Below are 12,633 nucleotides of genomic sequence, written 5' to 3' on the forward strand. Positions count from 1 at the left end.
TTTCATGTTTGATGTGCCTAGTTAGCGGTTGTTCATTTTGTTAACTGTCTGGTCATGTCAGGAAGGGTGTTGTATGCCTGCAGTATAATAGAACATTCAAATAAATACTTCTTATTAGCAAATGACTAGTATATTGGTGTACAACTTTAATAAAATTACATTTGAGTCTTTTGAAAATATGAACATGTACATTTTGTACAATACATTTTTCAGTTTGCTCAAAGCGTGGTGAGGAGAGGCAAATATACTTGTGTATGAGTCCAGACAGCAGCATTAACATTTGCCTTGCATTTGTATCCATTCCATGCAGTCATTTAAAAAAAAGAGACAACCGGGGCCTCCCGGGTGACGCAGTGCTAGCTGTGCCACCAGAGACTCTGGGTTCGAGCCCAGGCTCTGTCACAGCCGGCCGAGACCGGGAGGACCATGGGGCGAGGCACAATTGGCCTAGCATCGTCTTGGTTAGGGAGGGTTTGACCGGTAGGGATATCCTTGTCTCATCGCGCAATAACGACTCCTGTGGCGGGCCGTGCGCAGTGCACGCTTAACCAGGTCGCCAGGTGCACGGTGTTTCCTCCGACACATTGGTGCGGCTGGCTTCTGGGTTGGATGCGCGCTGTGTTAAGAAGCAGTGTGACTTGGTTGGGTTGTGTTTCGGAGGACGCATGGCTTTCGACCTTTGTCTCTCCCGAGCCCGTACAGGAGTTGTAGCGATGAGACAAGATAGTAACTACTAACAATTGGATACCACGAAAATGGTGAGAAAAAGGGGGTAAAAGAGACAACCAGCAGAATTGTGTCCAGAGCTTTCCCTTCCACCTAATACTCCCCAGAACACAATGCAAAAAGGTACCAGTATAGAACCGGTTCCAAAAGCACTTGAAAATGGCTTTGGACACACTAGAGTGCATTACATAAATTTGCTCAGAGGTGGTTTAAACTGCATTCTAATGTTGACTGCTTAAAGAAAAAGGTATCAAGTATGCTTTACGCTTTATGTATGCTTGGGTCTCCGGGGCTACCCGAGTGGAAATTTGAAATGGAAGCGGTTCTTCTTATGGAGAAAAGTCCTCAATGTAACTGACATTAGGCTAAATGTGTAGAACTATACATTTGCCTCTGCTGGCCATCAAGTAGCCTATTAAATGTATATGCCATTGTATATGCCATTTCATACAATAAATATGTTGAAATGACAACATCACTGGAGTCATTGCAAATCAATGTGTGTCACTTGTGTAGCCTACCTGGACCTGGCAAAGCAATTTAATAAATAGCCTACGACAGTTTGTTGTTGTAGCCTTGTATTATTATGAACGCATTAGATTGACGTAACAGTTGTCAGATTAGGCTACAGGTAAAACATTTATTTATTTATTTTTATAAACACTGGCTGTTGTTGACAAGCATATTCAGTTCATATACATATTATTGAAATTATGACCCCATCCTCAGCAGCCTATTTTTTTTTCTATATATTTTTTAACCTTTATTTAACCAGGCAAGTCAGTTAAGAACAAATTCTTATTTTCAATGACGGCCTAGGAACAGTGGGTTAACTGCCTGTTCAGGGGCAGAACGACAGATTTGTACCTTGTCAGCTCGGGGGTTTGAACTTGCAACCTTCCGGCTACTAGTCCAACGCTCTAACCGCTAGGCTACCCTGCCGCCCCAAGCAGGCTGTTGGGAAACAAGCACCTCTAATTGCGAAATCGCCTCACTCTTCATTAATAAATTAGTCTTAATTTGAACTAAGCAAGCTGCTAAATCGTTCAGTTTATATCTTGCCTACATCTTGTCTAGGATACTGTAGACTATCTGAAATGAGATGTAGGCCTATCAGGGGCTAAAGGATACCTGCCTTAAGCTAAGCAAACTACAGCAAAATGTAATTGCATTCATAAACCCAGATTTTAGTCTGTAGCCTATGCCTATTGAAATTACAAGTCAATCTTGCAAATGGGCCATTTATAATGGTTTGTAGTCTTAATTTCTGGCACATAATTGCCAGAAAATAGCCTAACAGTTTTTTTTATGTTCATCCAAGTATTTCTTGCTCAGAGATTTACTGTTGGATTTATCTATAGCTATGCACACGCGCAAAGGGGATTTATATACATTTATAAACCTTGTTCGAGCCCTGAATGCTGATTGGCTGAAAACTGTGCTACATCACACCATATACCACGGGTATTACAAAACATTACTTTTTACTGTTCTAATCACAGTGGTAACCAGTTTATAATAGCAATAATGCACCCCAGGGGTTTGGGGTATATGGCCAATATACCATGGCTGACAGCTGTATCCAGGCACTCTGCATTGTGTCATGCTTAAGAACAGCCCTCAGCCATGGTATATTGGCCATATACCATACACCTCGGGACGGTTGAGCTAGCGTGAGCTAATGTGATTAGGATGACATTTTAAGTAACAAGAACATTTCCCAGGACATAGACATATCCGATACGGGCAGAAACATTAAATTCTTGTTAATCTAACTGCACTATCCAATTTACAGTAGCTATTACAGTGAAAAAATACCATGCTATTGTTTGAGGAGAGTGCACAGTTATGAACTTGAAAATGTATTAATAAACCAATTAGGCACATTTGGGCAATCTTGATACAACATTTTGAACATAAATGCAATGGTTATTTGGCAAATACAGAATTACGCTTTACCTGGAATAATACATTGTGACCTCTCTCTTGCATTTCAAAGATGGGGGGGGGCGACATGTTTTTTCATTTGTATTATCTTTTACCATATCTAATGTGTTATATTCCTTTCAAATGGTATCAAGAATATGCATATTCTTGCTTCAGGTCCTGAGCTACAGGCAGTTAGATTTGGGTATGTCATTTGATTTTGATTTTTTAAAGGGTCCAATCCTTAAGAGGTTGCAATGTCATAACTTGCAATTATTATTATTTAGAGGAAACCCGAATTTTGCTTCTAATGTCGTTACAAGTTACAAGTTACTATTTATTTATTTATTTTACCTTTATTTAACCAGGTAGGCAAGTTTTGAGAACAAGTTCTCATTTACAATTGCGACCTGGCCAAGATAAAGCAAAGCAGTTCGACAGATACAACGACACAGAGTTACACATGGAGTAAAACAAACATACAGTCAATAATACAGTATAAACAAGTCTATATACAATGTGAGCAAATGAGGTGAGAAGGGAGGTAAAGGCAAAAAAGGCCATGGTGGCAAAGTAAATACAATATAGCAAGTAAAACACTGGAATGGTAGTTTTGCAATGGAAGAATGTGCAATGTAGAAATAAAAATAATTGGGGTGCAAAGGAGCAAAATAAATAAATAGATTAAAATTAAATACAGTTGGGAAAGAGGTAGTTGTTTGGGCTAAATTATAGGTGGGCTATGTACAGGTGCAGTAATCTGTGAGCTGCTCTGACAGTTGGTGCTTAAAGCTAGTGAGGGAGATAAGTGTTTCCAGTTTCAGAGATTTTTGTAATTCGTTCCAGTCATTGGCAGCAGAGAACTGGAAGGAGAGGCGGCCAAAGAAAGAATTGGTTTTGGGGGTGACTAGAGAGATATACCTGCTGGAGCGTGTGCTACAGGTGGTAGATGCTATGGTGACCAGCGAGCTGAGATAAGGGGGGACTTTACCTAGCAGGGTCTTGTAGATGACATGGAGCCAGTGGGTTTGGCGACAAGTATGAAGCGAGGGCCAGCCAACAAGAGCGTACAGGTCGCAATGGTGGGTAGTATATGGGGCTTTGGTGACAAAACGGATTGCACTGTGATAGACTGCATCCAATTTGTTGAGTAGGGTATTGGAGGCTATTTTGTAAATGACATCGCCAAAGTCGAGGATTGGTAGGATGGTCAGTTTTACAAGGGTATGTTTGGCAGCATGAGTGCAGGATGCTTTGTTGCGAAATAGGAAGCCAATTCTAGATTTAACTTTGGATTGGAGATGTTTGATATGGGTCTGGAAGGAGAGTTTACAGTCTAACCAGACACCTAAGTATTTGTAGTTGTCCACGTATTCTAAGTCAGAGCCGTCCAGAGTAGTGATGTTGGACAGGCGGGTAGGTGCAGGTAGCGATCGGTTGAAGAGCATGCATTTAGTTTTACTTGTATTTAAGAGCAATTGGAGGCCACGGAAGGAGAGTTGTATGGCATTGAAGCTTGCCTGGAGGGTTGTTAACACAGTGTCCAAAGAAGGGCCGGAAGTATACAGAATGGTGTCGTCTGCGTAGAGGTGGATCAGAGACTCACCAGCAGCAAGAGCGACCTCATTGATGTATACAGAGAAGAGAGTCGGTCCAAGAATTGAACCCTGTGGCACCCCCATAGAGACTGCCAGAGGTCCGGACAGCAGACCCTCCGATTTGACACACTGAACTCGATCAGAGAAGTAGTTGGTGAACCAGGCGAGGCAATCATTTGAGAAACCAAGGCTGTCGAGTCTGCCGATGTGGATGTGGTGATTGACAGAGTCGAAAGCCTTGGCCAGATCAATGAATACGGCTGCACAGTAATGTTTCTTATCGATGGCGGTTAAGATATCGTTTAGGACCTTGAGCGTGGCTGAGGTGCACCCATGACCAGCTCTGAAACCAGATTGCATAGCAGAGAAGGTATGGTGAGATTCAAAATGGTCGGTAATCTGTTTGTTGACTTGGCTTTCGAAGACCTTAGAAAGGCACGGTAGGATAGATATAGGTCTGTAGCAGTTTGGGTCAAGAATGTCCCCCCCTTTGAAGAGGGGGATGACCGCAGCTGCTTTCCAATCTTTGGGAATCTCAGACGACACGAAAGAGAGGTTGAACAGGCTAGTAATAGGGGTGGCAACAATTTCGGCAGATAATTTTAGAAAGAAAGGGTCCAGATTGTCTAGCCCGGCTGATTTGTAGGGGTCCAGATGCTCTTTCAGAACATCAGCTGAATGGATTTGGGAGAAGGAGAAATGGGGAAGGCTTGGGCGAGTTGCTGTTGGGGGTGCAGTGCTGTTGACAGGGGTAGGAGTAGCCAGGTGGAAAGCATGGCCAGCCGTAGAAAAATGCTTATTGAAATTCAGTTTTTGTGTTGGTTAAGGGCAGTCAGGTCTGGGGAGAACCAAGGGCTATATCTGTTCCTGGTTCTTAATTTCTTGAATGGGGCATGTTTATTTAAGATGGTTAGGAAGGCATTTTTTTTAAATATCCAGGCATCCTCTACTGATGGGATGAGATCAATATCCTTCCAGGATACCCCGGCCAGGTCGATTAGAAAGGCCTGCTCGCAGAAGTGTTTCAGGGAGCGTTTTACAGTGATGAGTGGAGGTCGCTTGACCGCTGACCCATTACAGATGCAGGCAATGAGGCAGTGATCGCTGAGATCTTGGTTGAAGACAGCAAATCAAATCAAATTTTATTTGTCACATACACATGGTTAGCAGATGTTAATGCGAGTGTAGCGAAATGCTTGTGCTTCTAGTTCCGACAATGCAGTAATAACGAGCAAGTAATCTAACTAACAATTCCAAAAAAACTACTGTCTTATACACAGTGTAAGGGGATAAAGAATATGTACATAAGGATATATGAATGAGTGATGGTACAGAGCAGCATAGGCAAGATACAGTAGATGATATCGAGTACAGTATATACATATGAGATAAGTATGTAAACCAAGTGGCATAGTTAAAGTGGCTAGTGATACATGTATTACATAAGGATGCAGTCGATGATATAGAGTACAGTATCAACGTATGCATATGAGATGAACAATGTAGGGTAAGTAACATTATATAAGGTAGCATTGTTTAAAGTGGCTAGTGATATATTTACATCATTTCCCATCAATTCCCATGATTAAAGTGGCTGGAGTAGAGTCAGTGTCATTGACAGTGTGTTGGCAGTAGCCACTCAATGTTAGTGGTGGCTGTTTAACAGTCTGATGGCCTTGAGATAGAAGCTGTTTTTCAGTCTCTCGGTCCCAGCTTTGATGCACCTGTACTGACCTCGCCTTCTGGATGGCAGCGGGGTGAACAGGCAGTGGCTCGGGTGGTTGATGTCCTTGATGATCTTTATGGCCTTCCTGTAGCATCGGGTGGTGTAGGTGTCCTGGAGGGCAGGTAATTTGCCCCCGGTGATGCGTTGTGCAGACCTCACTACCCTCTGGAGAGCCTTACGGTTGAGGGCGGTGCAGTTGCCATACCAGGCGGTGATACAGCCCGCCAGGATGCTCTCGATTGTGCATCTGTAGAAGTTTGTGAGTGCTTTTGGTGACAAGCCAAATTTCTTCAGCCTCCTGAGGTTGAAGAGGCGCTGCTGCGCCTTCCTCACGATGCTGTCTGTGTGAGTGGACCAATTCAGTTTGTCTGTGATGTGTATGCCGAGGAACTTAAAACTTGCTACCCTCTCCACTACTGTTCCATCGATGTGGATGGGGGTGTTCCCTCTGCTGTTTCCTGAAGTCCACAATCATCTCCTTAGTTTTGTTGACGTTGAGTGTGAGGTTATTTTCCTGACACCACACTCCGAGGGCCCTCACCTCCTCCCTGTAGGCCGTCTCGTCGTTGTTGGTAATCAAGCCTACCACTGTTGTGTCGTCCGCAAACTTGATGATTGAGTTGGAGGCGTGCATGGCCACGCAGTCGTGGGTGAACAGGGAGTACAGGAGAGGGCTCAGAACGCACCCTTGTGGGGCCCCAGTGTTGAGGATCAGCGGGGAGGAGATGTTGTTGCCTACCCTCACCACCTGGGGGCGGCCCGTCAGGAAGTCCAGTACCCAGTTGCACAGGGCGGGATCGAGACCCAGGGTCTCGAGCTTAATGACGAGCTTGGAGGGTACTATGGTGTTGAATGCCGAGCTGTAGTCGATGAACAGCATTCTCACATAGGTATTCCTCTTGTCCAGATGGGTTAGGGCAGTGTGCAGTGTGGTTGAGATTGCATCGTCTGTGGACCTATTTGGGCGGTAAGCAAATTGGAGTGGGTCAAGGGTGTCAGGTAGGCTGGAGGTGATATGGTCCTTGACTAGTCTCTCAAAGCACTTCATGATGACGGATGTGAGTGCTACGGGGCGGTAGTCGTTTAGCTCAGTTACCTTAGCTTTCTTGGGAACAGGAACAATGGTGGCCCTCTTGAAGCATGTGGGAACAGCAGACTGGTATAGGGATTGATTGAATATGTCCGTAAACACACCGGCCAGCTGGTCTGCGCATGCTCTGAGGGCGCGGCTGGGGATGCCGTCTGGGCCTGCAGCCTTGCGAGGGTTAACACGTTTAAATGTCTTACTCACTTCGGCTGCAGTGAAGGAGAGGCCGCATGTTTCCGTTGCAGGCCGTGTCAGTGGCACTGTATTGTCCTCAAAGCGGGCAAAAAGTTATTTAGTCTGCCTGGGAGCAAGACATCCTGGTCCGTGACTGGGCTGGGTTTCTTCCTGTAGTCCGTGATTGACTGTAGACCCTGCCACATGCCTCTTGTGTCTGAGCCATTGAATTGAGATTCTACTTTGTCTCTGTACTGGCGCTTAGCTTGTTTGATAGCCTTGCGGAGGGAATAGCTGCACTGTTTGTATTCAGTCATGTTACCAGACACCTTGCCCAGCAGAGGTGTATTTAGAGGGGAAGTTGGTTAGGATGATATCTATGAGGGTGCCCGTGTTTAAGGCTTTGGGGAGGTACCTGGTAGGTTCATTGATAATTTGTGTGAGATTGAGGGCATCAAGTTTAGATTGTAGGATGGCTGGGGTGTTAAGCATGTTCCAGTTTAGGTCGCCTAGCGGCACGAACTCTGAAGATAGATGGGGGGCAATCAGTCATATGGTGTCCAGAGCACAGCTGGGGGCAGAGGTGGTCTATAGCAGGCGGCAGCGTGGGAGACTTGTTTTTAGAGAGGTGAATTTTTAAAAGTAGAAGTTCCATGTCCTTCCGAAAGGCGCCGACAGAGATGGCCGCCTTATATCGTCGGAAGTCCTAGGAAACTATGCAGTTTTTTGTTTTTTACGTGTTATTTCTTACACTAGTACCCCAGGTCATCTTAGGTTTCATTACATACAGCCGAGAAGAACTACTGAATATAAGATCAGCCTCCAACTCACCATCAGTACGACCAAGAATATGTTTTGCGATGCGGATCCTGTGTTCTGCCTTACAACCAGTGTAACGGAGTGGATCACATGCAGCGACCAAAAAAAAAACGACTCAGAAAAAGAGGGAAACGATAAGCGGTCTTCTGGTCATTCTAAACTCCGGAGACGGGCACATTTGCACCACTCCTAGCATTCTTCTTGCCAATGTCCAGTCTCTTGACAACAAGGTTGATGAAATCCGAGCAAGGGTAGCATTCCAGAGGGACATCAGAGACTGTAATGTTCTCTGCTTCACGGAAACATGGCTAACTGGAGAGACGCCCGAGCGGTGCAGCCAGCGGGTTTCTCCACGCATGTTTCCGTGAACAGAAACAAACATCTTTCTGGTAAGTCCCTCTGGGGGGCTATGCCTTATGGCCAACGTGACATGGTGTGATGAAAGAAACATACAGGAACTCAAATCCTTCTGTTCACCTGATTTAGAATTCCTCACAATCAAATGTAGACCGCATTATCTACCAAGAGAATTCTCTTCGATTATAATCACAGCCGTATATATCCCCCAAGCAGACACATCGATGGCTCTGAACAAACTTTATTTAACTCTCTGCAAACTGGAAACGATTTATGGGAGGCTGCATTCATTGTAGCTGGGGATTTTAACAAGGCTAATCTGAAAACAAGACTCCCTAAATTTTATCAGCATAACACGCAACCAGGGGTGGAAAGACCCTGGATCATTGTTACTCTAACTTCCGCGACGCATATAAGGCCCATCCCTGCCCCCTTTCGGAAAAGGACCATGGAACTCCATTTTGTTGATCCCTGCCTACAGACAGAAACTAAAACAAGAAGCTCCCACGCTGAGGTCTGTCCAACGCTGGTCTGACCAAGCTGACTCCACACCCAAGACTGCTTCCATCACGTGGACTGGGAGATGTTTCATCTATCTTCAGAGTTCAGACAACAACATTGACGAACACGCTGATACGGTGTGCAGTTCATTAGAACTAAACTTGAAGATGTCAATCTCCCAAATTAGCAACGAACCTACCAAAACATTCCCTAACCAGAAACCGTGGATTGATGGCAGCATTCGTGTGAAACTGAAGGCACGAACCACTGCTTTTAATCAGGGCAAGGTGTCTGGTAACATGACTGAATACAAACAGTGCAGCTATTCCCTCCGCAAGGCTATCAAACAAGCTAAGCGCCAGTACAGAGACAAAGTAGAATCTCAATTCAACGGCTCAGACACAAGAGGTATGTGGCAGGGTCTACAGTCAATCACGGACTACAGGAAGAAACCCAGCCCAGTCACGGACCAGGATGTCTTGCTCCCAGGCAGACTAAATAACTTTTTGCCCGCTTTGAGGACAATACAGTGCCACTGACACGGCCTGCAACGGAAACATGCGGTTTCTCCTTCACTGCAGCCGAAGTGAGTAAGACATTTAAACGTGTTAACCCTCGCAAGGCTGCAGGCCCAGACGGCATCCCCAGCCGCGCCCTCAGAGCATGCGCAGACCAGCTGGCCGGTGTGTTTACGGACATATTCAATCAATCCCTATACCAGTCTGCTGTTCCCACATGCTTCAAGAGGGCCACCATTGTTCCTGTTCCCAAGAAAGCTAAGGTAACTGAGCTAAACGACTACCGCCCGTAGCACTCACATCCGTCATCATGAAGTGCTTTGAGAGACTAGTCAAGGACCATATCACCTCCACCCTACCTGTCACCCTTGACCCACTCCAATTTGCTTACCGCCCAAATAGGTCCACAGACGATGCAATCTCAACCACACTGCACACTGCCCTAACCCATCTGGACAAGAGGAATACCTATGTGAGAATGCTGTTCACCGACTACAGCTCGGCATTCAACACCATAGTACCCTCCAAGCTCGTCATTAAGCTCGAGACCCTGGGTCTCGATCCCGGCCTGTGCAACTGGGTACTGGACTTCCTGACGGGCCGCCCCCAGGTGGTGAGGGTAGGCAACAACATCTCCTCCCCGCTGATCCTCAACACTGGGGCCCCACAAGGGTGCGTTCTGAGCCCTCTCCTGTACTCCCTGTTCACCCACGACTGCGTGGCCATGCACGCCTCCAACTCAATCATCAAGTTTGCGGACGACACAACAGTGGTAGGCTTGATTACCAACAACGACGAGACGGCCTACAGGGAGGAGGTGAGGGCCCTCGGAGTGTGGTGTCAGGAAAATAACCTCACACTCAACGTCAACAAAACTAAGGAGATGATTGTGGACTTCAGGAAACAGCAGAGGGAACACCCCCCATCCACATCGATGGAACAGTAGTGGAGAGGGTAGCAAGTTTTAAGTTCCTCGGCATACACATCACAGACAAACTGAATTGGTCCACTCACACAGACAGCATCGTGAGGAAGGCGCAGCAGCGCCTCTTCAACCTCAGGAGGCTGAAGAAATTTGGCTTGTCACCAAAAGCACTCACAAACTTCTACAGATGCACAATCGAGAGCATCCTGGCGGGCTGTATCACCGCCTGGTATGGCAACTGCACCGCCCTCAACCGTAAGGCTCTCCAGAGGGTAGTGAGGTCTGCACAACGCATCACCGGGGGCAAACTACCTGCCCTCCAGGACACCTACACCACCCGATGCTACAGGAAGGCCATAAAGATCATCAAGGACATCAACCACCCGAGCCACTGCCTGTTCACCCCGCTGTCATCCAGAAGGCGAGGTCAGTACAGGTGCATCAAAGCTGGGACCGAGAGACTGAAAAACAGCTTCTATCTCAAGGCCATCAGACTGTTAAACAGCCACCACTAACATTGAGTGGCTACTGCCAACACACTGTCAATGACACTGACTCTACTCCAGCCACTTTAATCATGGGAATTGATGGGAAATGATGTAAATATATCACTAGCCACTTTAAACAATGCTACCTTATATAATGTTACTTACCCTACATTGTTCATCTCATATGCATACGTTGATACTGTACTCTATATCATCGACTGCATCCTTATGTAATACATGTATCACTAGCCACTTTAACTATGCCACTTGGTTTACATACTTATCTCATATGTATATACTGTACTCGATATCATCTACTGTATCTTGCCTATGCTGCTCTGTACCATCACTCATTCATATATCCTTATGTACATATTCTTTATCCCCTTACACTGTGTATAAGACAGTAGTTTTTTTTGGGAATTGTTAGTTAGATTACTTTTTCGTTATTACTGCATTGTCGGAACTAGAAGCACAAGCATTTCGCTACACTCGCATTAACATCTGCTAACCATGTGTATGTGACAAATAAAATTTGATTTGATTTGATTTGAAGTTCAAATTGTTTGGGTACAGACCTGGATAGTAGGACAGAACTCTGATACTCAACGTTACGGGAAAATGGTTTATTGTAAGAGATATGGCAACTCCTCCCATGCTGTCAAAAAAAAGTGTGTACTAGTTTTTCCGAGCCTTTTGGGTTGGCTTTGAGTGGTCATGGGCTCGACATTTTAACTTCACCTGGCAACCCTGCGTCTCTCTATACACCTCACGTACCATCAACTGTCATGCATAGATTTTAGCTAGCTACATGTTACTTACCTAGTTGCTGTGCATAAAATAACCATCCATCTGTTTAAACTAAGTGACCAAGCGACGCAAATATGTAGGCTAGGCTACTGACTAGATCATACAATCAATCATCTCGTCTGGTACGTTTTGGGCCTAGCTGGCTCGCGAACAGCCCCAACAGTGCTGCAACACGTTTTCAATTTAACTAACGTCAACGGGCTAGCTGTGCCTACATGGTCAAGGCCTAAACATTTACATCATGGCAAAAATGTAAGAAATAATATGCATCATAACTAGTTACATATCTACAGTTTAACCTTTCTCCGACAACATGTTATTGTTCTTGACGTTAGCTAGCTTGCAAGTACCTAGTTACAGTTGGCTGGCTAGACAGCGTTAGCGCGATTGCTAATGTACCTGTATTGTAACGTTACCAGCCGTCCGTATCCTGTCCGACACTTAAAAATAAACGCTTAGTCTTCGTTAAATGCCACAGGACTATATAGGCCAATATCTTTTTGAAACATTTGCAGCGAAGTACTTTCTTTACTAACATGCTAGTCGGCCAACTAGCTTAAGTCACTCTCTATGACAGAGTTTCTAAACCGAGGCGCAACATCGCGAGACTTCCGGAAACGCTTGCCAAACAGACCAGGCCGGATTTGAGACTTCAATGACATACGTCAAAAAGTATTCCTTCGTTTTTACTTTTCTCAAAATCTAAAGGCACAACCTGGATTCTAACAATGTTTTAAGTAGTTCAACACGTTATTATTCCAACATCATGAAAGTGCGAAACTGACACGTGTTCATTTTCGTCACAAATGACTTTATAGTTAATAAGGAGTGCCTTTGATTTGAAGGCTTGCACGTGCGCAGTTTGGCGCGAGACGTCCGTCAACCCGATGCGGTGTTTCTACGCATTTCTTTAGCTCGCCAGCGTCGCCCCCGACATCGCCTGAAGCGGGATTTCTATCGGCGAAGCAGTTTCTGCCC

General features: G+C 45.3%; 1 protein-coding gene across 3 annotated transcripts in view; it reads right to left on the reverse strand.

Annotated features, from left to right (window-relative positions):
* Window positions 1-12,633, reverse strand: part of LOC112252179 (SPRY domain-containing SOCS box protein 3) — a 32,423-nt gene extending 19,790 nt beyond the window's left edge. The window contains exon 1 of one of the 3 annotated variants that reach the window (XM_024423216.2): window positions 11,668-12,016. In XM_024423216.2, coding sequence (XP_024278984.1) covers window positions 11,668-11,693 — 26 coding nt within the window. In that variant the 5' untranslated portion in view covers window positions 11,694-12,016. Of the gene's footprint in view, window positions 1-11,667; window positions 12,017-12,054 lie in introns of those variants that run through there. The other 2 variants (XM_024423197.2, XM_024423206.2) reach the window with 2 other exon arrangements.

This window comes from Oncorhynchus tshawytscha, linkage group LG01 (genome assembly GCF_018296145.1).
Source record: "Oncorhynchus tshawytscha isolate Ot180627B linkage group LG01, Otsh_v2.0, whole genome shotgun sequence".
NCBI lineage: Eukaryota > Metazoa > Chordata > Actinopteri > Salmoniformes > Salmonidae > Oncorhynchus > Oncorhynchus tshawytscha.